Source organism: Oncorhynchus keta, chromosome 29, assembly GCF_023373465.1.
Source record: "Oncorhynchus keta strain PuntledgeMale-10-30-2019 chromosome 29, Oket_V2, whole genome shotgun sequence".
In the NCBI taxonomy this organism is placed as follows: domain Eukaryota; kingdom Metazoa; phylum Chordata; class Actinopteri; order Salmoniformes; family Salmonidae; genus Oncorhynchus; species Oncorhynchus keta.
The window spans coordinates 27,572,830-27,600,596 of NC_068449.1; the positions used below are offsets into that span (position 1 = coordinate 27,572,830).

The following is a 27,767-nucleotide window of genomic DNA, read 5'->3' on the forward strand; positions in this document are numbered from 1 at the left end:
CAAACTTTATTTAACTCTTTGCAAACTGGAAACCATTTATCCGGAGGCTGCATTCATTGTAGCTGGGGATTTTAACAAGGCTTATCTGAAAACAAGACTCCCTAAATTTTATCAGCATATCGATTGCGCAACCAGGGGTGAAAAAACCTTGGATCATTGTTACTCTAACTTCCGCGACGCATATAAGGCCCTGCCCCGCCCCCCTTTCGGAAAAGCTGACCACGACTCCATTTTGCTGATCCCTGCCTACAGACAGAAACTAAAACTAGAGGCTCCCACGCTGAGGTCTGTCCAACGCTGGTCCGACCAAGCTTACTCCACACTCAAGACTGCTTCCAGCACGTGGACTGGAATTTGTTTCGTATTGCGTCAGATAACATTGACGAATACGCTGATTCGGTGTGTGCGAGTTCATTAGAATGTGCGTTGAAGATGTCGTTCCCATAGCAACGATTAAAACATTCCCTAACCAGAAACCGTGGATTGATGGCAGCATTCGCGTGAAACTGAAAGCGCGAACCACTGCTTTTAATCAGGGCAAGGTGTCTGGTAACATGACCGAATACAAACAGTGCAGCTATTCCCTCCCCAAGGCTATCAAACAAGCTAAGCGTCAGTACAGAGACAAAGTAGAATCTCAATTCAACGGCTCAGACACAAGGCATGTGGCAGGGTCTACAGTCAATCACGGACTACAAGAAGAAACCCAGCCCAGTCACGGACCAGGATGTCCTGCTCCCAGGCAGACTAAATAACTTTTTTGCCCGCTTTGAGGACAATACAGTGCCACTGACACGGCCTGCAACGAAAACATGCGGTCTCTCCTTCACTGCAGCCGAGGTGAGTAAGACATTTAAACGTGTTAACCCTCGCAAGGCTGCAGGCCCAGACGGCATCCCCATCCGCGCCCTCAGAGCATGCGCAGACCAGCTGGCCGGTGTGTTTACGGACATATTCAATCAATCCCTATACCAATCTGCTGTTCCCACATGCTTCAAGAGGGCCACCATTGTTCCTGTTCCCAAGAAAGCTAAGGTAACTGAGCTAAACGACTACCGCCCCGTAGCACTCACTTCCGTCATCATGAAGTGCTTTGAGAGACTAGTCAAGGACCATATCACCTCCACCCTACCTGACACCCTAGACCCACTCCAATTTGCTTACCGCCCAAATAGGTCCACAGACGATGCAATCTCAACCACACTGCACACTGCTCTAACTCATCTGGACAAGAGGAATACCTATATGAGAATGCTGTTCATCGACTACAGCTCGGCATTCAACACCATAGTACCCTCCAAGCTCGTCATCAAGCTCGAGACCCTGGGTCTCGACCCCGCTCTGTGCAACTGGGTACTGGACTTCCTGACGGGCCGCCCCCAGGTGGTGAGGGTAGGTAACAACATCTCCTCCCCTCTGATCCTCAACACTGGGGCCCCACAAGGGTGCGTTCTGAGCCCTCTCCTGTACTCCCTGTTCACCCACGACTGCGTGGCAACGCACGCCTCCAACTCAATCATCAAGTTTGCGGACGACACAACAGTGGTAGGCTTGATTACCAACAACGACGAGATGGCCTACAGGGAGGAGGTGAGGGCCCTCGGAGTGTGGTGTCAGGAAAATAACCTCACACTCAACGTCAACAAAACTAAGGAGATGATTGTGGACTTCAGGAAACAGCAGAGGGAACACCCCCCCTATCCAAATCGATGGAACAGTAGTGGAGAGGGTAGAAAGTTTTAAGCTCCTCGGCATACACATCACAGACAAACTGAATTGGTCCACTCACACAGACAGCATCGTGAAGAAGGTGCAGCAGCGCCTCTTCAACCTCAGGAGGCTGAAGAAATTCGGCTTGTCACCAAAAGCACTCAAACTACTACAGATGCACAATCGAGAGCATCCTGGCGGGCTGTATCACCGCGTGGTACGGCAACTGCTCCGCCCTCAACCGTAAGGCTCTCCAGAGGGTAGTGAGGTTTGCACAACGCATCACCGGGGGCAAACTACCTGCCCTCCAGGACACCTACACCACCCGATGTTACAGGAAGGCCATAAAGATCATCAAGGACATCAACCACCCGAGCCACTGCCTGTTCACCCCGCTGTCATCCAGAAGGCGAGGTCAGTACAGGTGCATCAAAGCTGGGACCGAGAGACTGAAAAACAGCTTCTATCTCAAGGCCATCAGACTGTTAAACAGCCACCACTAACATTGAGTGGCCGCTGCCAACACACTGACACTGACTCAACTCCAGCCACTTTAATAATGGGAATTGATGGGAATGATGTAAATATATCACTAGCCACTTTAAACAATGCTACCATATATAATGTTACTTACCCTACATTATTCATCTCATATGCATACGTATATACTGTACTCTATATCATCGACTGCATCCTTATGTAATACATGTATCACTAGCCACTTTAACTATGCCACTTTGTTTACATACTCATCTTATATGTATATACTGTACTCGATACCATCTACTGTATCTTGCCTATGCTGCTCTGTACCATCACTCATTCATATATCCTTATGTACATATTCTTTATCCCCTTACACTGTGTATAAGACAGTAGTTTAGGAATTGTTAGTTAGATTACTTGTTGGTTATTACTGCATTGTCGGAACTAGAAGCACAAGCATTTCGCTACACTCGCATTAACATCTGCTAACCATGTGTATGTGACAAATAGATTTGATTTGATTTGATTTTGCATTCACATGTCATGCTGCGTCACTCGGTTGCTAAGCTAATCGTCACACAATCCGATTCTAATGACGCTTCCCATCTCAAAATTAGCTCTGTGGGAAAGCAACATAATGCTGCTCTCGCTCTGGGCAGAGATGCCATTTATAGCTCCGTGGCAGAGACAAGCTGCAAGTTGAACTCTGTGAGAGACTCCTAAATTGACAGCGCAGTATGTTTAGGCGATTTTACAGCTAGCTAGCTACTTCACATGTTGATATCGAGTTTGGTATGATTGTGAGTTTGGTGTGATTGTGTGTAGCTATGTTTTGTGACTAGCTACTTAGCTAACCAGCCAGCCCAGGGAAATGGAGAACATTGTATTATGAGTTTTGTAGTAGACTTGAGATGCAATGGATTTCCTTAAATTATTTTCCCATGTTTATCTTGTTATTACAACAAAATGTTTTCACTTTTCGTGTTATTTAACATGGTTAATAATAGGAATTAGTGGTTTGGGGTGGGGTGGATTATCCCTTTAACTATCTGCATTGACTGTTTTTGCACTAATTATTTTGAGTCATCACATATGCTGCTGCTTAGTTACTTTTATCCCTACCTATATCTACCTCAATTACCTCATACCCATGCACATCGACTCGGTACTGGTACCCCGTGTATATAGCCATGTTATCATTACTGAATGTGTATTTGTTACTTGTTAATATTTTTCTATTACTTCAAATTGTTTCTCTTCATTGTTGGGAAGGGCCTTTAAGTAAGCATTTCACTGTTAGTCTACACCTGTCTACAAAGCATGTGACACATCAAACTTTATTTGATTTGAGCCGACAGAGCTTGCACAATAACCACTTCAACATTGTCTTTGGTATGATAAAGATTTCACTGTTTAAGAGAATGCACATGACAACACAGACAATCACTTCTCTACTGTTTCTCCCAACGTGTAAATATATGATGTCTTCTGCATCTGCTGGGTGATTTATTAAGGGTCTCACATAGCATTGAACCAAGCAGCGCTCCATTGCTCAGTTGTTAGGTACCATGGTGTGTCCTCTCCACACTACCACAGTGTCTGGCCATGGCATGGCCTCCACTCTGCACTAACATGGGCCACACAGCAGGTCCTTGTCCCTGAACCCATGAATTGACTGTGGACGGGATTGTTGTGGGCTGCTGTGGTCTGTCTAGCCAGTATTAGCCTAGCGCATGTCACAGTGACAGGCTCTGTTGGAGTGTAACAATGTGTTCCAGTTCAGCCCGAGCGGGGCAGGTTTAAATAGACCAGTAATGATGCAGTAGACCCAGACAGAGAGCAGCGTTAGATGGGTCGTTCCAGCACTATAATAACAAGTTAGAGTATGGTGAAGGCATCTCCTCTTCACTGACTCTGTATACATGGTTTCCAGTGAATCAAAAGAGCTGTTTGAGTCTTGAAACATTAGCCTACTTTTAAAGCTGTGATTGGCCATAGAGCTTTTGGAAAATCATTTGACCACACTCACCACACTGTTTCTGAACTTTCACTTTTTCATTCTGTTTAAACATCACAGCGGACCATGTTAACTAGCGTACAAGAACGTGGGTCCGTGCCAAGTGAATGAGTCCAAACTCTCTGCAGAAATTACCTTAACATGCTATCTCTACAGGGATGGCCTTGATATCAGTGTCTATTGTCGGATGACCTTGGCTCACTCTGTAGTGACACCTTTAGCACTGTGATGCAGTGCCTTAGAACGCTGCGCCACTCAGGAGGCAATATAACACATTTTAAGGGCGGCCCTCCGGACCCAATGCGGCCCCCAGGGCCTAATGAGTGACACCGCTGCCCTAAATTAACCGGCTACAGATGGCACCCCTCCTGTGAAATCAGTTGTTGTTTTTGTACCATGCAGATTAGATTGCCATGGTAACCCTCCCTCTCTCCACGGTGCCACTCTGGCCGAACAGATCTGACTGAAGGATTTTAATTCTTAACAGGGTTTCACCCACCCGTTCTGGAGAAAGCTTTGAAATTGATCATATAGAGGAAGAGTGAGTCAAACGGTGCACGTCAAAAAGCTCTTGCATCTGCCAAGCTTGATGAGTGCTTTATTTGCCCATCCACCTTAGTGCTTTATGGGAAGAGGAGCTACAGAAGTGTCCACACCTATAATGTGAAGTGATATTAAGTTCTGAAGGGGTCTCTGGCCCAGGCATGAGGGGTAATCATGTTTCAGAACCTCCTGGCGTGGCTGTGTGCATGCATGCGTGTGTACGTATGCTCATTCCTTCATGGTACAGATAGGTCTTTGAGAGTCTGCCATTGACTTCAACTAATGATTTACACGAATGTCTGAATTGCTTCTTAATTCTACTTTGAAATGGGCATTTACTGCATATAATGTTAACCATTATCTCAAATGTTCATTATCTACTGGAACGCCCTAGAGTCTCGAGTGAGTGAAAACAGAATCATGATTACAGTGTGAACTTCCTTTGAGGGACACCTCTTGTTTTCTCACAATCCTTTCTCTGACATTGGAGCCAAGGTCTCTGGAATGTAGTAATTGTCTGATAACATGGAGACAAACTCGGACAAGGTAGGAGTCAACAGCAGCATAAGAAACTGATTGGATCGGCTCAGATGTCTGCTTGTTTAATTCAGAGTGTTGAGAGTACAGCCGAGTGGCCCTGAGAAACAGTGAAAACCCATCCTATTTCTTGAGACAATGCCAATCATATTTCTCAAACGAAAGAGCAAAACAAACATGTCTTCCCCAAACAGTTGTAGGTGTATTTTTACTTCACTTCTGTAACGGATCATTTCAGATCCATTTCTCCCGTTGTTTCCCCAAGCTTTACATAACCGTTATTCACCATCCTGGCATCAAGCAGATTGTTTTGAAAGCGAGCTCGCCACGAAGCCTGTAATTTGCTGCCTTCCCATTGAGCAGAGGAATATGCTAACGATGGATCTGTTAGTCAAGGCTGTTCGGTCCCAAAGGGGAAGAATCATAACACTTCTTGTTGTCAATCTCCATGACTTTATTGATTTGTACGCACCGTTATTTTGAGCGATGACACAAGTTTGACATCTTATCTTACCGCAGCCTCTCTTCCTAAGTGATTCTTTAAAACCAGGCCTACAGTACTTCATTCTATAGAGCTCTTACTTTACTTACAGGTCCATTTATTTCTGCCTCTTAATTTCTGTATACAGTTTGGTATTGTCTTATGATCAGCAGGCAGCGCACACTTTTCATTCAAAGGGGTTGGGATGATGGCAATTCAATACTATGGTCTCAGCAGAGTAGTCTACTCTCTCACTCTCTGATATTTTGTAGACAACACTCCTTCTCCTCCACCTCTCCCAACTTGCAGTAGAACCACTATACAGTAGAACCATTTGGCTGTTTAATCCATTTTGGGAGAATTGCTTTGCGGTCGGCACTGTATGTTACAGATATATCTATTCTGCCCTGCCTTTCTAATGTCTTTGAAAGCCAATTTAACAAACAGATCACCTACCATTTAGAATCCCACCGTACCTTCTCCGCAATCTGGTTTCCGAGCTGGTCATGGGTGCACCTCAGGCACACTCAAGGTCCTAAACGATATCATAACCGCCATTGATAAAAGACAATACTGTGCAGCCGTATTCATCGACCTAGCCAAGGCTTTCGACTCTGTCAATCACTGTATTCTTATCAGCAGACTAAACAGCCATGGTTTCTCAAATGACTGCCTCGCCAGGTTCACCAACTACTTCTCATACAGAGTTCAGTGTGTCAAATCGGAGGGCCTGTCGTCCGGACCTCTGGCAGTCTCTATGGGGGTGCCACAGGGCTCAATTCTCGGACCAACTATTTTCTCTGTAAACATCAATGATGTCGCTCTTGCTGCTGGTTATTCTCTGATTCACCTCTACTCAGACGACACCATTCTGTATACTTCTGGTCCATCTTTGGACACTGTTAACAAACCTCCAGACGAGCTTCAATGCCATACAACACTCCTTCCGTGGCCTTTGATTGCTCTAAAATGCAATCAAAGCTAAATGCATGCTCTTCAACCGATCTCTACCCGCCCGCCCGTCTAGCATCACTACTCTGGACGGTTATGACTTACAATATGTGGACAACTTCAAATACCTATACTCAGGAGGAAAAAAAGAAACGGCCCTCTTTCAGGACCCTGTCTTTCTCTGTCTTTCAGATCATTTGTAAAAATCCAAGTAATTTCACAGATCTTCTTTGCAAAGGGTTTTAACATGCACCTGTGGAACAGTCATAAAGACATTAACACCTTACAGATTGTAGGCAATTAAGGTCACAGTTTTGAAAACTTACGACACTAAAGAGGCCTTTCTACTGACTCTGAAAAAATCCAGCAGAAAGATGCAAGGAGGCATGAGGACTGCAGATGTGTCCAGGGCAATAAATTGCAATCTCCATACTGTGAGACGCCTAAGACAGTGCTACGGGGAGACAGGATGGACAGCTGATCGTCCTCACAGTTGCAGACCACGTGTAACAACACCTGCACAGGATCGGTACATCCGAACATCGCACCTGCGGGACGGGTACAGGATGGCAACAACTGCCAGAGTTACACCAGAAATGCACAATCCCTCCATCAGTGCTCAGACTGTCTGCAATAGGCTGAGAGAGGCTGGACTGAGGGTTTGTAGGCCTGTCATAAGGCAGGTCCTCACCAGACGTCACTGGCAACAATGTCGCCTATGCGTACAAACACACTGTCACTGGACCTGACAGGACTGGCAAAAAGTGCTCTTCACTGACTAGTCGCGGTCATCGGATTCCTTCATGCCTCCTGTCATGGCTGACTGACTCGTTCTCGCTGTTCTCTGTAGGCGTGCTCGTCAAGAAGAACCATTTAAAGAAACCATTTTCGCTTTGTAGATGCATAATTTTACTGGTTAAACAGAAAGTGCTTCCAGTGCTCACTGGAAGTCTGTAATATCAAAATGAACAGAGTAGATCTTACCAGAAGCACCATGCGGCTCAGGTAGAAAACAGGACTCTTCACACCAAGCCCCTGACTGTCACATGCTGAGTCAACAACTTCCGCTGTTAGATACAGCTGTATAAATGTACAATATATCCAAACATCTCCCCTCGCCAAAGAGATACAATCACAACAAACAGGATGATGCAAAAAACAGACAGGGATCTAGCCCTACCTATGTTATTAAAAAGACAATGTGAAAAACAGACAGGGATCTAGCCCTACCTATGTTATTAAAAAGACAATGTGAAAAACAGACAGGGATCTAGCCCTACCTATGTTATTAAAAAGACAATGTGAAAAACAGACAGGGATCTAGCCCTACCTATGTTATTAAAATGACATTGTGAAAAACAGAAGGGCTTGATCGGATACTAGGCTTCAAAAACATGTCAGTAACTGATAACAACCTGCCCAGATGGGACTGTGTTTTGGAAACCAAACTCTGAACAGAATACGAGAGGCCTTGTGTAGGTCACTCGTATTCTGTTCAGAGTTTGGTTTCCAAAACACAGTCCCATCTGTCTGTCCAGAAAGACACAACGGCAGAAACAGTGGCCTGGTATTTGAGCCAGCAGAAACAACACAGGAGCACGTAGGCCCTTCCAAAAGATATTGGCGGGCCTGGATCCAGCTGTGCACGCATGCAGTGGTTCTGACACATGACGGAACCCTGAACAGGATGATCTGTAAACACAGCGCTTTGATCCATGGAAAGAGTCCGGGCTACAGGGAGGTGTGGTGATATTCTGGTGATGTCACAGGGCAGGATGTGGATACTAGATACTACAGTAGGCCTCAGGCCATACTCACTAATATGAGTGCTCGTCTTTGGTTCAACCACACGTGTTGATTTATACTTTCCCTTCCTCCAGATACTGAGAGTAGATTATCTACCACAAGGCTTTAGCCGTTCTTGATATCCACTTAGATTTAGTCGACAGAGGGCTGGATGCAATGCATCATTTTCATCAATACAAACAAACGGGTGCTTTTCTGTTGTGCGAGTTGCATCTGGTGAAGTGTAAAAGGTGCCATAACCGCAGACTGACAAAACCAACGAAGTCAACTTTTAACTTTCTTTGTCACACTGCACCTTATCGTACTGTCAGACACTGTGTGGTTGGGTTAAAGACGATAGCTCCCATTGGAAGTAAATTAAAGATTAGTAGGCATATTTTGACTGGATAACTATAATGTCCAAGGCCCAGCCACAGGGAGGTCTGGTCAACATTAGGCCAGGCTGTCTCTCAGGAAAACATTTATTTTCTGTTGCTTTTGCTGATAAGCCCATGTTGTTTTTGGCACCAATGACCTCTGTATTCCTGAACACAGCTGCTATGGAGGAAGCTTGTCACTCTCATTGCTTGTGGTGACCGTAGTGTGTTCTCACATTCACTCTGTTCAAAACAAAGCACCTTCATTATATGAACATTTGGCATCTAACTTTGTACAATTTAAGTTGAATCCCTTACTATTGTTAACAGATCATTTATTTTAGTTTTGAACTAAATGTTACTTCATTTCTTCTCCCCAGTGACTAATAAGAAGCCTTCCCATGTGTCCATCACCAAGGTGAAGCAGTTCCCAGGTTCATCATCCTTTGCCAAGAGGTCAATGTGGACCATCGACCAGCTGAGACAGGTCAACGGCTGTGACCCCAACAAAGTGAGTTTACAGTTCACTGAACCTCCCTGCCGAGGGCTGAGTTTTTCCTGACGATTTCATTAGGGCAGATCCCATATCAACACCTACTGCCTGGGTCATGCTTGTTCTCTGTCTCTCTTGCTCTGTTTCTGTATCTCTCTCTATAAGGACTGTCCAGAGTTTGACTTGGCATTTGACAATGCCTTTGACCAGTGGGTGGCTGGCTCGGCCGGCGAAAAGTGCACCTTTATCCAGATCCTCCACCACACCTGCCAGCGCTACAGCTCTCAGAGCAAGCCAGAATTTGTCAACTGTCAGTCCAAACTGCTGGGAGGTAAGAGACACAGTGACAAGACACATCATCTCTCTCTCTCTCTCTCTCTTGCTCTCACTAACTGTATGAAAGTCAGGGTTTTTTCTGCCTTTTCAGTTTTTTCATGCCGCCTATGTCCAAACAATAATTTAAACGACTAAAACCAGATATTAAGTATGTAGGAAAGATAATGTGGGTGCCTCCCGAGTGGTGCAGTGGTCTAAGACTCTGCATCACAGTGCTAGCTGTGCCACTAGAGATCTTGGTTCAAGTCCAGGCTTTGTCACAGCCGGCCGCGAGACCCATGGGGCAGCGCACAATTGGCCCAGGGTTGTCCGGGTTAGGGGAGGGTTTGGCCGGCAGGGATGTTGTCCCATCACGCACTAGCGACTCCTGTGGCGGGCCAGGCACAATGCATGCTGACACTGTTGCCAGGTGTACGGTGTTTCCTCCGACGCGTTGGTTGGTGCATCTGGGTTAAGCGGGCATTGTGTCAAGAAGCAGTGTGGCTTGGTTGGGTTGTGTTTCGGAGGACGTATGGCTCTCGACCTTCGCCTGTCCTGAGTCCGTATGGGACTTGCAGCGATGAGACAAGACTCTAATTACCAATTGAATACCACGAAAAAGGGGTGAAAATAGGAAAGCTAATGTGTAGAATTTCAGTATATTTGCATTAAAACTGCAAAATTGCATCTCCGCCACATGGCAAAATGAATATAATTGCAGGAAGTTAGCCAGTGACGTTCTGTCACTGCGACTGCACCATTGGCCACGCCCACCACCTAAGCCCCATTTTGATCCACAAAAAGCTCTTAGTCAGATCTAGTGTTCTCACTCCAAGGTCTGTTTTGTCTTTCAACTGAAAAGTCCTTCATTCTGTATGTCGAGAATGCCACTTACATGTTCAGATCTGATTGGTTGTATAACAAGACAGAGTTATTATTCCTATTTACTTTGAGGACTTTTCATTTTAAGGATTGCCCTCTCTAAAGGCATCTTTAAATCTACCTAATGATATTTAAATGATATTTAACTGTACTATGATACATCATCATTAAATCTACCGAATGATATTTAACTGTACTATGATACATCATCATTAAATCTACCTAATGATGTTTAACTGTACTATGATACATCATCATTAAATCTACCTAATGATGTTTAACTGTACTATGATACATCATCATTAAATCTACCTAATGATGTTGGAAGAACCAGTCCACTGAGAACTAACCTTTAGTCACAAGGAATATTAACTCACTCCCACACTAACTTCACAATATACACAAGCTTATATTCAAAATAACATACGTTCACAACACAACCAATTCCTATATGAATTGGCCACCTAGGTAAGCAATATGAAGTCATTTCCATGTTGTAGCATGTTATCCTTACATGGAAGGTAGATGGTAGCCTACTGGTAGGGAGGGAAGGCTTCCTCTGTGTTCCTGAGCCAGAGAGGGGGTTGTGGAAGACCCTGTTCTTAATCAGCTGTAAATCTGTTCTAGAGACCTGAGAGGGGAGCTGTCGCGGAGAGAGATGTGTTTGATCAAATGTGATTCAAAGGGCGTACTCCAGAAAAGCTTTTTGTATTAACATTCATAAACAGTTACTTTGAGGGGAATATTGCAATACTGATCATTTATTCTTTATAGACGTAGTACTGCTTGATCATTATTGTAACAATGCATTTAAAAATAGATCATTCCCTCTATAGAAAAAGCTGTATTAGCCTATTACTATTGAGTGGAGGACAGTTCCTTTCCTTTCCCAGCTACTCCTGCTGTTAAAGTTCCCTCTCCTCCTCATTGCTATATGCCTCTGCCCTCATCTTCTCCCTCCTACATCATAAACCACAGCTTGTATGTTTTTCTTCCTTATTTAACTTGTACAAATACAGTAGTGTATTGCTGGCTGGGCTGTAGTTATAATATAATAATAATAATAATAATAATAATATAGTTATAGTGTGGGTAGAGGTTATTGTATTGTCCTCCGGGGGGCTGAAGAATATGACAAAACAGAGAACATCTGTGGCCTAACTCTCATTCACTCTGTCAGACAACTCCAGTTAAATGGTCATCTGCATACTGGGTGTAATGGGATGTTGTGTAGTGTCTCACTTATGCAACAACACGCATACATACTTAAACACCAACACAAAGCACGCTTTATTCCAGTATTTTGGCAACGGTTTTTAGTTTATGTAACCACCAGCTCAACCAGTAATTGACTCAAAATATTAGTTTTACTATCAATATCCAATCCCCAAATCTGCTAATGCTTTCAATCTAATAGACTTAGATTGGATATAGACCATAGAAAGACATTGACCTGGCAATGCCATGCCTGTTCAATCACATCAAAGCCAACTCTCAGCTCCCAGGAAGCACAATGAGTAGCGTGACTGCCAACGGAGGTGACCGCACAGCCAGAGACCTAGTGACAGTAGAAAGAAGAGAATGTCAGAGTGCTGCCACCACTGTCCCCTCCAGTTTAAGTCTCACACCAGTGCAAAACAAATATCATGACGCTGCTCCGGTGTGGGACAATAACTGTGTGGGACGCCCCTCTTCTGACTGACCAGCATGGGGAATAGGGATGACGAAGCAACTACCTCTGGAGTATAGGACCCTAATCAAAAGTCACATACACTATTAGATAGTTTGTTATAGATATAGCTTGAACGTCTTTAGTGTAACCACAATGTACAGTATTGTATTACTTTACTGGATTCGTTATCTTCCCGGATAAAAATAACATCCTGCTGTCAATGTAACAATGAACATGGTTTGTCCCGTTGAACTGTCACCAAGAACACATTGAGTCAAAGGGTCAGAAACCATGTTGTTTACACACTACCTTGTTGGGGTTGACACGATCACTATTATGGCCTAATGACCCACGAGAATTCTGGGATATTGCCCTTTGCTGGTTAGATTTGCCTTTAACTCAGAACAGAGGCTCTTACTCTACACTGGGTCACCCTGACAGGCAATTATCTATTCTACACAAGAGCTCGTCTTTGTTCGCTGGGCAAACACAAAGAAATGGCTTGTCACTTTGCCACCGTTTTAGTGAGGCAGAGTTCTATGTGTTAGTGAACATGATATTAATTGGCAGGCCGGACTCCGGGACGGTTGTTCTTATGCGTTGAGAGATTGTAAAGGTTTGACAGGACAAGGTCGTCAGGCTTACTGTGGATTCTGTTAGCTTATGCAAACTTTATTCATCCTTTATTGAAGAGGCCTGCTGGTTCACTCTGGCAGATCTACTTCATCTGAAGAAAGGTCTGGAATTATAATACAGAGGTGGGCTTTAAGGTGAGGGTGAAGGCATTCTCCATTGCTGTACTTCCCCTTGTGGTAACGGTATGAATTCCACATAATGGAGGTTTAGACCAAAATACACATAAATAGGACACCTGGTCCTATTCTTTATTGACTGAAATGTTAAATTGCGGAGTGCACCTTTTTTAATGCATGTGGTTAAATAATGACAAGCATTATTTTCTCATCAAAGACTTCCATCTTGGTCACGTCTTTTGGTTGTCGCCTCACTAGTTATGTGTAGGTGATGCACGGAAAAGCCTCCCTCATCCAGAGGCTGTAAACTCCCTTTAGAGACCGCAGTGGAGGAGATGTGCAGCCAGGAACCTGTGTAGTGATACCTGATGGGCCGTGTAATGGGGCCTGATTAAAGCAGCGTTGCTGGACTCATTTTGTTAATGCCATGTTATCAGGAACGACTGAGGCTGCAGCACGCACTCTTCCCCACAGACTCTCATGGACCTCTGCTTAAGTGGCAGAGCGTGTCTTAGAATAGTGAGAGGGCGTTTAAAATATTGGCTGCTTGCTTTCATCAGTTTTTGAATTCTAGGATGCTATATGCTATTATACACCTTTTTATTAGCTATTGAACCATTTTGGAAAGTATCATGCAAATGCTTACTGTCAGGAGGGCACTTCAAGAAGACTTCTTTACACCATTTTAAACTGTTGTGAGATTACTTATGGGAAACCGTGCTGATAGATTATGCAGTCAAATACAACTCAAGTGAAAACGTGTTAGAATATAGGCTACCTTTCATCAAGTTAATAACAAACAATGCTTCATTTCTACTTAAACGGTCCCCTAACTTCCCTAATCTATTCCAGTTACCCCAAATGAAAATATTTGATTTCTTTCCTACTTCACTGTTTGAACAAAACCCTTTTAATAACCCTTTTAATAACGTAAAACAGTAAGTCTATTACATTATTTAACCAAAGTTAACCAAAATTACCATATTAGAACAAACTGTAGTGTGTTGTAATAAGTATTATCCAACATACAGTAATTTATTCTGTCTAACAGATAAAATAACAAAAACAAACCCAAATGAAGACCTTCCTTTTCCATTTTCTTGTCACAGACGATGAAACTGTAGATTCGGTCGTTTTCCGTTGCAAGGTCTTTTTGAGCAGAATGAGGAAAGAAGTTGTTTTAAACAGTCGACGCCAAGGTCGCCGGCTACTCTTAGAAGGTAAGGAGGAAACAAATGTTACGTTCAACTAAAATAATTCATCATTTTACTAACAAGGCAGTTAAGCTCCTAAAAATCTTCCATCTTCAATGAATTATATAACATTTGATGGCTTACAGAATGTACAGTGTGTGTTCTAGAATATCTGTATGCACACAGAGTATCCGACTGCCAAGTGTAATACTGTCATTTTGAGGGCCCGGTGTACAGAAAGGACTCCCCTTTAAGATGCACAGCTTATGTGAGTTGTGTAGATGGACGATCACCTCACTGACAGCCTTTCAGATTAAACCAGCTCATTGACTCCGAGGAACCATGTCATCAACTTCAGTCTTACCTTCTCTCCACCTCAAGCACAAGGACAGTAAAATGACAAAATGAGCATTACCTACTATAGTCACCTCAATACCGATTTCATCCTCAAACTCTCCTTGAACTAATATAAACAAGGCCATTATGAACAGGGTTATGGTTTTTCAGTATAATATGCAACCCTGACGTTTATCTCTTTAAACTTTCATGAGGGTTACGGTACTTGAATACCTAGTAGCAATTTGCTCCATTAGACCTACAGTGTCTCTTGAGTTCAGGGACAGAATGTTCTATGTTTGTTTACATTAGCGTCCCCACTCCCTGACTGCTGCAACCCTATTAGCAGAGCAGTGCCAAAATGAATGCACAACTCTACTGTAACCATGCTGAGAATGTCAGAAGAATCTTACCCTTTCTCCTAATGACTTTAAAAAAGTGGATTAACACTGTATTAAGAAGAAAACGGGGGCTTAGGTTAGAAGTTAATGTCAAGATTTGCATGAATTAGACAGCAGAAAAGTGGAGGGGGGGGGGGGGTTAAGGAACGTTCAATGGATTTGTCTCCTTGGTTTCTCCGCTGCCAGTGGGGGAGGGGGGGTTTGGGTGGGTACAGCAGTATGCCCAGTGTGATGCCATCCTTTTGGGGAGCTCTGGGTGGGTGACATATTAAATTCATCCTGTGTTGCCTACGTCAGTCTCTATTGACTGCTGTGTATCCTTCTCACTCTCCCTTTCTCACTATCTGTTTTGCCTTCTCTTGAGCACTACAGCTCTCTCAACTCTCGTCTCTCCTCCTCTCCACGTCCCCGTCGCTGTACACAGCATGTGCAGCACCATGTTGAGCTGCAGGGTGTGAAATTCTTACTGACAAACTAAGGATGACAGGGGAGTGAGTTACTGTAGCTACACAATGCTACAGCTGTTCCATTTTCCAGTAACTCTGCTTTAAGGGGAACAACGACAAAGGCCCTTTGGTCATAACTAATATGGAAAGCTTTTTGATGAAATGTGTAATGTACAGATGAGTAGGTGGGGCTGTACTTTACCACTATACAGCTGATTCAAATAGCTAACTCCTCAAGCTTTGATTATTTGAATCAGCTGTGTAGTGTTAGAGCAAAAACCAAAATGTGCACCTGAGGTGAGATGGTGGGGGCTAGGACCGAGTTTGGGAAACTCTGAGTGGCATAACCAATCAAGCAGGCTTTGAGAGAAAGTGGCGATTGACAGTCATCGTCATGTTCCTGCACATTCAAAATGTTCACAAGCACAACATTACATTGTCAGCCTGACTTGTGGTCACTTCATTATTGAGGTCAAAGGCTCAAGGAATAGAATCACCCTGGAATCGTGTTTTTGGATCATCTTTCTCTACTGGGTTCATTGTGGGGCATTTCACTTTTCTTTAACTTTTGTTGCAGAAACAAGGTTTTGCCTTTTTTGTTTTACAGGCGCGCCCTGATTATATTGATATCATGGGGATGTAGAAACGCATTCTCCCTCCATTGTTGAAGTAGGAGTTCCCTGGTCATAGGACACAGCTTCAGGAAGGTTAGATTCCTTTACAGGGATAGTCTGCGTACCATTTCAGGAAAAACTCACCAGCCGAACACATACGTGATCGTAACAAATTTCTCCCCCCAAAAATGTGCCAGCTCTCAACCCTTTTTGTAACACTGAAGTTACATTTTTTTCTGAGCAGAGATTACTTTGGTTTCCTGAAAAACCAACCCAGAGGTGCTTGTTAAAAGCAAGACATCACTCCCCCATGTTCTTGTAAAGAGAAACCTCAATAGAACCACCAGAGGACAGAGAGCTGAATCACCATGCGCTCCGTCACTCCTTCCAAATCTCCGTTACAGAATGACTGCACCTTCATCAACTCTACAGAGTAAAGACCCAGGGCTTTAGTCACCACACAACCTGCCTCCTTGCTACTCTTTTAAATTACATTCACCATAGGAGGGGACTCAACCAGCAGCTGGCTGAAATTGCCCAGCCCAGGGAATGGAGTGAGAGTAGGGAAAGAGGGAAGAGTGTGTGGGATGAGGGGAGTGTTAATCTCTGGGCCCTCTCTTAGCAGAGAGAGGGTATTAAAGGGATGTGGACGGAGGTGAAGAGGTCTCATCCCATCTCTGCTCTCAGGGGAAGGAGAGGGTATTATTTATTAAAGGATGGGAAGGGTGACGTAGAGGGAGACATGTCACTTGTGTCCCAATACAAGTCTTTATTTCACTACTGTGAAGAAGATGGAGGCCACAGCAAAGCTAGATAAACACACTTCTCCTTCCCTACACTGTAATTAAACCCAGAGCCGAGCCAAAACCTTTCGACTTGGATATCTTCTGCAAGTCGAAACGCTGGAAAAATGTTGGAACTGCGGTGATGGTGCTGGGTTTGGCTCGAAAATGTGTAGTGTCTCTATACTCCTAATTTATTCCATTATCCACGAAAATGTGGAATCTAGCTTTGGGGTGAGTATCTATTGGAAGTGTTGTGGAATCCAATGGGTTGCTTTACCACTAGCTAGCTTTGCATGAAATGGATTTTACTTGATCAAGTGAACTTCCTTTGAAGGAAAGCAGAGGAGAGAAGAGGAACACCAGCTGGCATCCCGTCTGCTTTGGGCTGTCATTTAACCCGCTGCGCCACAACTCCAATTATTTATCAGTCAGCGTACCTGCCTGGGCGCCACAGGACAGCACTGCATAGCCTACACTCTACAGTATGGGTTCCCTTTGGGAGGACATGTTAAAATGACTGGCTGTGTTCAATATCTTTAGTGGCTTCTCACTCCTGCAGCAGAACCTGGATGTCCTCGGTCTTCCTATTCAATTATCTCAAAGAATATTTGGAAGCAAAATTGTCTTCTAACTAGAGCCCCTTCGAAGAAGTGGGGAGAGGGGACATATTGGATGATTTGTTATATTGTCAAAGCCCCGTTGTAGAATTGGCTCTGTGATTTGTTTATGATTGGCTTTGATCTCATGGGCTGTTTGGAACTGAACTTTAACCCCATATTTCTTATCTAACACTGAAGGCCTCATTTACATTGAGTTCCGCTCTGTCTTATTCCTTCCACAACGAGCCAGTTGAGAGGAGCACGTTATCAACTCTGGACACTTTTAAAAAAATATATATATATTTTTTTTTTTGTGTGCCTTTTTGCCTTTTTGTTTGCCTCATTGTTCATACATAAAGTTGCAGTACCAGTCCCCAGTTTCGTTGAAAGAATGACTTGTTCACAACTTTGGAACAACTGATTGAAAAATCTCCCCATGGTCTTCTTTCCCAGGCAACCAAATAACCCCAGCCAGGTCAACATTAGACACTTCAAAGGAAAAGCAATGCTCAAAACTATTCAAAGTGGCACGCTGCCCTTGGATATATCGCCACATAAAGCGATGATTATACAGTACTGGCACTGCGCCAGGGTAATGGCTCTGAAGTGAAAGTTTTGGCCAGACGGCGGTCCCCAACCTAAAACAAGGATTGTTAGCGTAGTGCTAGTCGACGGCAGGCGGCGCTCCCCAAAGCCATAGATGAATAGCTTGCCAGTTTGAAACATCCGCAGGGTCGGTGCTATCGGAGGAAGACCGTGTTCTGTTATTTCCTCTCATCCACACAGCTGTGCCGCCAGCGCAAGGGGTTCAAAGTCGAACACACTCGTTCCCGCTCTGCTATTATCACACCGTCTGAGAAGAGGAAAAGAGAAGCTGCCACTAAAGTTTTACTAAAGAAAATGAGAATAATAACCCTTGAGAAACACCTGGAGCTATTTGGAATGCTTTTAGTTAGCGAGTTGGTCATTTCATTTGAGAGAAATGGCGTGATAGACAGATCTAAGCTTGGTAAACGAGGAGTGTGACACGTTTATTTCATTGGCTCATTTCTTACAGGAATCCAACCTCTGTAGAAAAACTCATTAGCTGGCTTCCTAGAACGTCTCTGATTGGAGTAACCCTGTTTTTCACCTGTTCCTTGTCAATAATCAAAGTCCGGCCAGGGATGCTGAATGAAACATCAACATTAACTACTAATGCAGAGCATTTCTGTAAGGCTCATGTCACTGCTGCATTGAGTTATTTTGTTGATAGTGATTCATACTCTGTTGCAACTGCAGCACCTCACCCTCTTCTCCACCAAGGCACTGTATAAATTATGATATTTATCCCATCTCTTCTCCCCCTGCTCACCATTTCTCTCTCCTCTCCAGGTAACAGTATACTCCACTCTGCAGCAGACAGTGTGACCAGTGCTGTACAGAAGGCCAGCCAGGCTCTGAACGAGCGAGGGGAGCGGTTAAGCCGGGCGGAGGAGAAAACAGGGGAGATGAAGAACAGTGCTGAGCAGTTCTCAGTCACCGCACACAAGGTGACACACACGTACACGTCACATATCAGATCATTACAAGGGCTTGGGGAATTTTTCCTCACCACATGAACTGAACAGATCAAATGTAGGCCCTACAGTAGATATACGCTATAACATTGCTAAAACATAATCACACATTACCACATAGTGATACCATGTATCCCACATTTCCCAATTGTATTTGACTAACAATTCATCCCATCTATCATGAAAATGTAAACTCGGAAGAAGAAAGATCTTAACAGTGTTCTACTTCTTGAGGTGATTCAGTTGAAGTGGTTAGTTAGTTGCTTCTGGTTCACTATAGCTTGATGTTCTTGTTAGGAGTCCCCCTCTCCACAGTGTGTTCCTCTATTCTGTCCATCCCAGCTCTTCTCCATGGGCTTCTCTCATCCTCTCCATCCAACTGTATCCCTCACACAAGTAAAACGAATCACCTGCTGCTTAACGTTGTCATTAGCATAATATGGTTTTGCTACAAGAACGGGAGGAAGAAATATAATGAGAAATGAATCATTCTCTGCTTCTAGCACGCGCCCACGACTGTGATCAATTCCAATAACTTTTTAAGTAGCTTGCATTTTTTTCCCGAGCCTACTTCTGTCATCTCCTGTAAAAACGGGTTCTTCCCACTTCGGTTGACCCACAGTTCTATCCACTCTGGACTGGAACGCCAATTCATTTGTTTATAAAACAGTTCACATTGCATTCATTTTGAACACATTACTGCAATGGCGGTCTAATTGAAAGCCATTTAATGGGACATGGTCAGCCTCTCACTGTTAACAGATAAAGACCCTGTGGTGTGAAATTAATCAAGCTCATGGGAACACTCTTTAACTCAGAGAATGGCCCTTTAACTCCCCATGCCATACAGGCCCAGTCATCCACTTCCCTATTCGGCTCCCGCTATTAGATGCTTAATTGTACGGGCTATTTAATTAATTGGTTTTCTTGCACTTTTTTGAATAGTTAAGACTCACTTAAGCATGTACAGTATGTGACTGTGTTAAACTGCAGCCCTATACTTGGATAACCACTGTCATTAGGTGTTAGCTAGCTACAGTAAATGCATTCTGCAATGTCTTTTCTGCCTGGGGATAACATTCAACTAAAATCCTTCAAAACATGAAGTAAATAATCTTTCCCCCTCTTGAGTCTTGATGTTAAGTAAGAGTTGGGAACGTTGTATATCTGCCAACTATTGTACAGTAAGAAGGCAGGTTTGTGGTGAGAATCTTGTAAACGTTTCCCCCTTTTCATGCCATTGAACAAGATATCATTTCTACCTGTGATCCAGTATTCTTTTGGTTGAAGCTGAGAGCTTACGGTATCTTGTGCAGGACTTCGTAACAAGGAAGAAGTTCTGTGTCAAGGTGACCTGGAGCAAGAAACCGCACTGCAGGTTCGGTTAGTCCGTCTCTGCAGTGTCTCCCACCTGCTTAGGCTCTGTGACAGTCCCAATTGCAGCACTGTTGTGCTCTCACCATCCCCACAGCACGGCTGTCTGTGCTGCAGCTCTGCTGCCCCCACCTGTTAGCTCTGGGGATTTCAACCACCTCTATTTTTAACTGTAGGTGAGTAAAGTGTGTGTGTGCGCACGTCTCTGTGTGTGAATTAGATTGGTGGCCCTGGCCTTTTCTCTAATGAACCTCCAGCCAGGCCTATTAGAACCCTTGTTAATGAGCCAGGATGATGAAAACACTGGGGCCTGTGGGCCTCTTACCAAGCCTGAGGAATAGCACCACTCTAAAAGCTATCATTCCTCTCTGCCTAGAGAATAGACCCTGTTCTTTTACTCACCATGCCAACCATGTTAGCTTCCACCAGTTGGGAAAACAAAGCAGCATCAATTAGATTATTTGACTTAGTCGGTGGTTGGTTTTGAATGTGCTAGCTAACTTAAGAATTGACTGGTTAATTGACGTATTAATAGATTTTGCATCTCACTTTGTGTTGATACTTTTTGAGGCAGATTTTTTTTAATGATTTGTGGCAACCCCAAGACATCTATTCAGAGGGGCTGTTAAAGAAATGTTTAGTGCAATAGCTTTCTCGTTTGGTTTAGTCACTGTATAATGTTTATATATCCCCACAGCTTACTATTGTTGACATGTAGCCTACTTTTTGTCCCCTCTCTCTCTCTTTCCCTCCCCTGTCCACAGCTGGCCATGAAGCACAAGTGTTAAACCATTGCTAAGCCTTCGGGAGTAGGGGTCCGCCAAGAGCGCCAGACGCCATTAAGGACGGATTTCTGATTTTATTATTCTTACAACTTTTAACATGCTTACTCTTGTTAACAACGGTAACATTTACATTTTGTGTTGTTGTGTAGCTAGCTACCTTGTTTCTAATGAAGAATATATGATGACGTTGAGGGGGGGGAGCTCAGACAGTTAAGAGCAAAAGTTTCACAGCTAACTCCTCTTTCACTGCCTCCATTGCCCCCAAAGTACTCCATGACTTTACGTAGGCAAACCATGGAAATGGTCACTGCCATCCCCAACCTAGACAAACACACACACACACATACATTCCAGATCCCCCCCCCAAAAGGAGCAACTCTTCAACTCCGCTGTCTCTCTCAAAGAAGTAACTTCATATATATACAGTGCTGAAAAAGGAGAATTTAACAAGACAGAAGAGATTGGATGACGTGACACATGATGGCTATTTCCTGTACTTGGAGACACCAATGTACATCCCTGTATGTGAACATTAACTTGTTAAAAAATGTTAGATCTCTTTTGCTATTTGACTATTTGGCATCACACTGTTGTAAAGGCTCATTGGTGCATTCATTCATTGCAGACATAATACTAGCCAGATGTGTGACGGACATGTTGCTTCAAAAAACCTCCTGCTGGAAGACTATATTTCAACTAAGATGGTATGAAATGTGCTGTTTTCCAACTAAAAAGTCTGAGTGACCAAGTGTTCAGGTGCATGGTCTCTGTCAAAAGGTTGAATGAACCCTACAGAGTAAAGACGAGCATTTAGGCTTTACTTTTGGTAACATTTCCAAAGGGTTATTGAAGCAGTTGGTTGTAAGAACAAGATCAGACTGTTTATTGTAAGGTGAAAGACTAGAGTGCCATTTGTAAATTAGCTTCAACTGTTGTTAACAAGCTTATAAACCTGTAAATTCATTCTACCACAATCTCTGAAAATAATATTTCCATTCTAACTTGGTCACATCTTGTAATTCTTGTTTAATTGGGGTTTATGAAATGTTTTCTGTAAAACAGCTGACTGACACGTCTTCACTAGCGGCATTGTACGGTATTGGTGTCCATTCACTGACTGTGTAACCGTGGCTTCATCACAAACAAGTAACCACCCACAGTGTGGGTATGTTTATTACTTTTAGATTCTATATGTCTTGCTGTTACAGTGCACGGACAACCTTACCTTGCAGAGCACTGTTAAGTTCTTAATGAAATTCTCGTTGCCTCAACTTCTAGTCTGCTTTAGTCCTAACATTTTGGATATTCATTGTTTTTAATAAAAATATGGAAACTATGTATAATGGTTATGAAAGTTTTTGGGGTTTTAGCTAGTGCAAGCCCCTTAGTTGGTCTCAGTGAATACGTTATTATCCTTCACTTTTCATAGGACCAGATGAGGTCCCTAAACAAAGTGCAATGGTTCTATATTGGTGCCTTTTTAAACGGTCTTTTATTAGTTCTTCAACAGCATGTGGTTTAACTTGAGCAGTCTGATTGTGTTATGACAACACTCGTGGTAACCCAGGCGAACAGTGCCTTGCCTTATTGATAACCAAAGGGAGAAAGTAAAGTATGTTTTGTACCAGGTTTGAGAGAGGGTGTTGCTTAAGATGTATGGTGCTTGTTGGAAGTGAATTGTATGAGGAATACAGAAGAAGAAAAGGCTGAATAGGTGGTTATTACAGAATGAATAGGTGGTTATTACAGAACGAATAGGTGGTTATTACAGAACGAATAGGTGGTTATTACAGAATGAATAGGTGGTTATTACAGAATGAATAGGTGGTTATTACAGAATGAATAGGTGGTTATTACAGAATGAATAGGTGGTTATTACAGAATGAATAGGTGGTTATTACAGAATGAATAGGTGGTTATTACAGAATGAATAGGTGGTTATTACAGAATGAATAGGTGGTTATTACAGAATGAATAGGTGGTTATTACAGAATGAATAGGTGGTTATTACAGAATGAATAGGTGGTTATTACAGAATGAATAGGTGGTTATTATAGAATGAATAGGTGGTTATTATAGAATGAATAGGTGGTTATTACAGAATGAATAGGTGGTTATTACAGAATGAATAGGTCGTTATTACAGAAGGTCTCAATACTAGTCAAATCTAATACAGACAAACACCATTATTTTCAATTAAACATAAATGACCAATATGTTTTAGTTTGAATGTAACATATTGAGTTATTTCAAAACATCCGTCTCGTTGTCTATATCAGATTGCATACCATCTAAATAAATAGAAATTGTCTCAAGTCTCTCTTTACATTTTTGACAATGTTTTTTTGTGCGGGGGGGTGCATTTCACAATAGACTAGAAAAGTCATGGGAAAGGCAAGATGTGTATAGGTAGTGGTAAGGAGTAGTGAACTGCATGTAGTTCAACTAGTAATTTAACTACATGTTGCAGTAGCTTGGTGGTAGTTGAACTAAATTCAAATCTTGGTAGTGTTTTCATGACTTGTTTGCTATATAGTGGTGTAGTTAACTAATGGAACTACACAATAATTTTTTTGCAAGAAATAAAATATATTTAAAGTAGGCAAACATTTTGTTTATCTCATCAGACCTGCCTAATCACTGGAAACATACTGTGTTTAATAGGCTAAATGACACATTCAGTTAACACCTGACTCCAGAGTGAACTTGCATTTTGTAGTCTGAAATCTCAGATTTAGATGGTCAATATATCAAAGTAGTTTGAATGTATTGAACTACTTTTTCAAAGTCACTTTCTTTAGTTAACTAAACTATATTTGTATTAAGGGTAGCTTTAGTGTACAGTGCTTGGTATATTTTCTGATAAGTATATTTTCAGAGTTACTTCTCCAATGCTATATACTGTAGGTCATACATATCCTGTAATCCACTGCTTTACTGGGGTCCCTTTTTGTAAGAGCTAACATCACAATGACACAGCATGTGTGCAGGCTTATGTCTAAACAAAAAATATAAACTCAACATGTAAAGTGTTGGTTTTCATGAATTGAAATAAAAGATTCTTGAAATTCCAAAGCTTATTTCTCAATGTTGTGCACACATTTGTTTACATCCCTGTTAGTGAGCGTTTTATTCTTTGTCAAGATAATCCATGCACCTGACAGGTGTGGCATATCAAGAAGATTATTAAACAGCATGGTCATTACACAGGTGCACCTTGTGCTGGGGACAATAAAAGCCCACTAAAATATGCAGTTTTGACAATGCCACAAATGTCTCAAGTGTTGGCATGCTGATATGCCAAGTGTTGGCATATCCACAAACTGTTGCCAGAGAATTGAATGTTAATTTCTCTACCATAAACCGCCTCCAACGTCGCTTTAGAATTTGGCAGTATGTCCAACTGGCCTCAGGCGCTGACCACATGTAACCACACCAGCCTAGGACCTCCACATCTGGCTTCTTCACCTGCGGGATTGTCTGGGTGTGGAAATATTTCAGTCTGTAATAAAGCTGTTTTGTGTGGAAAAACTCATTCTAATTGGCTGGGCCTGGCTCCCCAGTGGGTCAAACTGGCTCCCAAGTGGGTGAGCTTGCCTATGCCCTCTCTCCCAGGCACACCCCTTGCTGCGCTCCTGCCTAGTCACGTGAAATCAATAGATAAAGGCCTAATTAAGTTATTTCAATTGGCTAATTTCCTTATATGAACGGTAACTCTGCAAAATCTTTGAAATTGTTGCATGTTTTATATTTTTCACAGGTACTGCTTTTCTCAAATTCCCCAACAGATGGTGATGCAAGTGCAAACAAGTATGTCTTTTGTGAACCCTCAATTCATTTGAGTTCATCATATATTCATCCCAAATACATATATGAATGTTCCTGTGAAGTTCAAGTCTTAAGTTATCTTAATGTTTGTATTGTATTTGTGCCATTTTCAAGTTCACCAGTTATAGGCGTACTGTAGGGACTGCAGGTGTGTACAGTGGACCCTAACATGCCAAACTATTATTTCTCTTGCTACAACTTGCTGATTTTTTGGGGGGGGATAAAGGTGTCCGGTTCTTTAAAGCTGCACCACTAGGCCAACAGATGTTTTCTTGTCTATCCCTTATTCCTATATCAAAGTTCTCCAAAGTTTTTTTAAATGGAGTTGAGGAGATGATGCTGGGCGGACTGAACCTCCGACTCCATCGAGTCGCTGTCAGTTGATACTTTTAAGAATTTAAGTTCTTAACCCTTACAGTGTTTGTCCTCTGTAGCTGCATTCCTTTCTTTGTTTTCTGAAGTTCATACTTTTTAATAAAACTTGTCAAACACAACCGCAAACTCTTTCCTCATATCGACTGACGGCGACTCAGTCATCACAACCCAACTTAACCAAGATGTACAGTGCCTTCAGAAAGTATTCATACCGATTTCACTTATTCCACATTTTGTGTTACAGCCGGAATTCAAAATGGATTATATTTATTTTTTAATTGATTGGACATGATTTGGAAAGGCACATGTCTATATAAGGTCCCGCAGTTAACAGCGCATATCAGAACAAAAACCAAGCCATGAGGTCGAAGGAATTGTCCGTAGAGCTCCGAGATTGTGTCGAGGCACAGATCTGGGGAAGGGTACCAAAAAATGTCTGCTGGATTGAAGGTCCTCAAGAACACAGTGGCCTACATCATTCTTATATGCAAGAAGTTTGTAACCACCAAGGCTCTTCCTAGAGCTGGCCACCCGGCCAAACTGAGCAATCGTGGGAGGAGGGCCTTGGTCAGGGAGGAGACCAAGAACTCGATAGTCACTTTGACAGAGCTCCAGAGTTCTTCTGTGGAGATGGGAGAAAATTCCAGAAGGACAACCATCTCTGCAGCACTCCATCAATCAGGTGTTTATAATAGAGTGGCCAGATGGAAGCCACTCCTCAGTGAAAGGTACATGACAGCCCGATTGGAGTTTGCCTAAAGGACTAAGACCATGAGAAACAAGATTCCCTGGTCTGATGAAATGAAGAATGAACTCTGGCCTGAATGCCAAGTGTCACGTCTGGAGTAAACCTGGCACCATCTCTAAGGTGAAGCATGGTGGCAGCATCATGCTGTGTGGATGTTTTTCAGAGGCAGGGACTGGGAGACTAGTCAGGATCGAAGGAATGATGAACGGCACAAAGTACAGGGATATCCTTGATGAAAACCTGCTCCAGAGCACTCAGAACCTTAGACTGGGGCTAAGGTTCACCTTCCAACAGGACAACATCCCTAAGCACACAGCCAAGACACCGCAGGAGTGGCTTCTGAACAACCCTCTTAATGTCCTTGAGTGGCCCAGCCAGAGCCCAGAATTGAAACCGATCGAACATCTCTTGAGAGTCCTGAAATTAGCTGTGCAGCAATGCTCCCCATCCATCCTGACAGAGCTTGAGAGGATCTGCAGAGAAGAATGGGAGAAACTCCCCAAATACAGGTGTGCCAAGCTTGTTGTGTAAACTCAAGATGACTTGAGGCTGTAATTGCAGCCAAAAGTGCTTCGACAAAGTACTGAGTAAAAGGTCTGAATTATTTTAGCAAACATTTCTAAAAACCTGTTTTTGCTTTGTCATTATGGATTATTGTGTGTAGTTTGAGGGGGGGACAATTGAATACATTTTATAAGGAGGCTGTAACGTAACAAAATGTGGAAAAGTGAAGAGGTCTGAATACTTTCCCGAATTCACGGTATCTGTATCCATTCATCATCAATAGCATCTCCCAGGTCTTCCTCGCATTTTTGTTTTACATGTTTTGTGTCATCGGGAAAAACCTTGATCAACCCTTAATACAGTTTAGAAATCAACTTTAGACAGCCTTAAAATAGTTTAAATCTTTGAAGCATCTTGCTTGTCCAGTGTTTTCTGCACCGAGAAAATAAGTGGTGTATCTGCAAAAATTCACCTCGGCTCTGTCACAATCTGATTCTGTTCAGATGAGGCATGACAAATAATGTGTGTACATTTATACATTTGACATTTTCAACATGCCCCTGATTTGAGTCTGTAATACCAACATGTTTCAAGCAGACCACCATAGTCCCTGTGCCCAAGAACACAAAGGCAATCTGCCTAAATGACGTCCGTAGCCATGAAGTGCTTTGAAAGGTTGGTAATGGCTCACATCAACACCATTATCCCAGAAATCCTAGACCCACTCCAATTTGCATACCGTCCACAGATGCAATCTCTATTGCACTCCACACTGCCCTTTCCCACCTGAACAAAAGGAACACTGTTAAGGGAATTTTTATCAATGATGACTAATTATGTATACATTTCAATCAGGACTGACTAATCAGAATACTATTATGTTACTGTATATGTACTAATCAGAATACTATTATGTTACTGTATATGTATGAATTTTCTTTTTAATCCTAGTACTGCATATAATGTGTGTAAATATAATCAAGAATTAGAACAATGACTGTCTGTTCCTTGGTAGAAATGAATGAACTATATCGCCAGACTGGCTAGAATGCTTATCTACACAGGCTTACCTTGGCTCCAGGCGAGGTGGGAAGGCTTGAGAACTATAGAGCCTTTCTACCAGTGTCAAGAAGAGACTGAACATTTAGAAAACGCTGACGTCATTTTCAGTTTAACCTGTGGTAAAATGTGTAAGGAGGAGTACTCTCGTCAATAAAAG

General features: G+C 42.8%; 1 protein-coding gene across 15 annotated transcripts in view; it reads left to right on the forward strand.

Moving 5' to 3' along the window:
* Positions 1–23,419, forward strand: part of LOC118362658 (syntaxin-binding protein 6-like) — a 101,646-nt gene extending 78,227 nt beyond the window's left edge. Inside the window, exons 3-8 of one of the 15 annotated variants that reach the window (XR_008086250.1) lie at positions 9,268–9,398; positions 9,546–9,711; positions 18,750–18,907; positions 20,251–20,484; positions 21,073–23,137; positions 23,182–23,419. Coding sequence is in view for 1 of the 15 variants with exons in the window: in XM_035743179.2 (XP_035599072.1) it covers positions 9,268–9,398; positions 9,546–9,711; positions 18,750–18,907; positions 21,073–21,096 (479 nt within the window). In the remaining 14 variants the exon portion in view is untranslated. Of the gene's footprint in view, positions 1–9,267; positions 9,399–9,545; positions 9,712–18,749; positions 18,908–20,250; positions 20,485–21,072 lie in introns of all 15 variants that reach the window. The other 14 variants (XR_008086259.1, XR_008086257.1, XR_008086260.1 and 11 more) reach the window with 14 other exon arrangements.
* Positions 23,420–27,767: the final 4,348 nt, after the last annotated feature.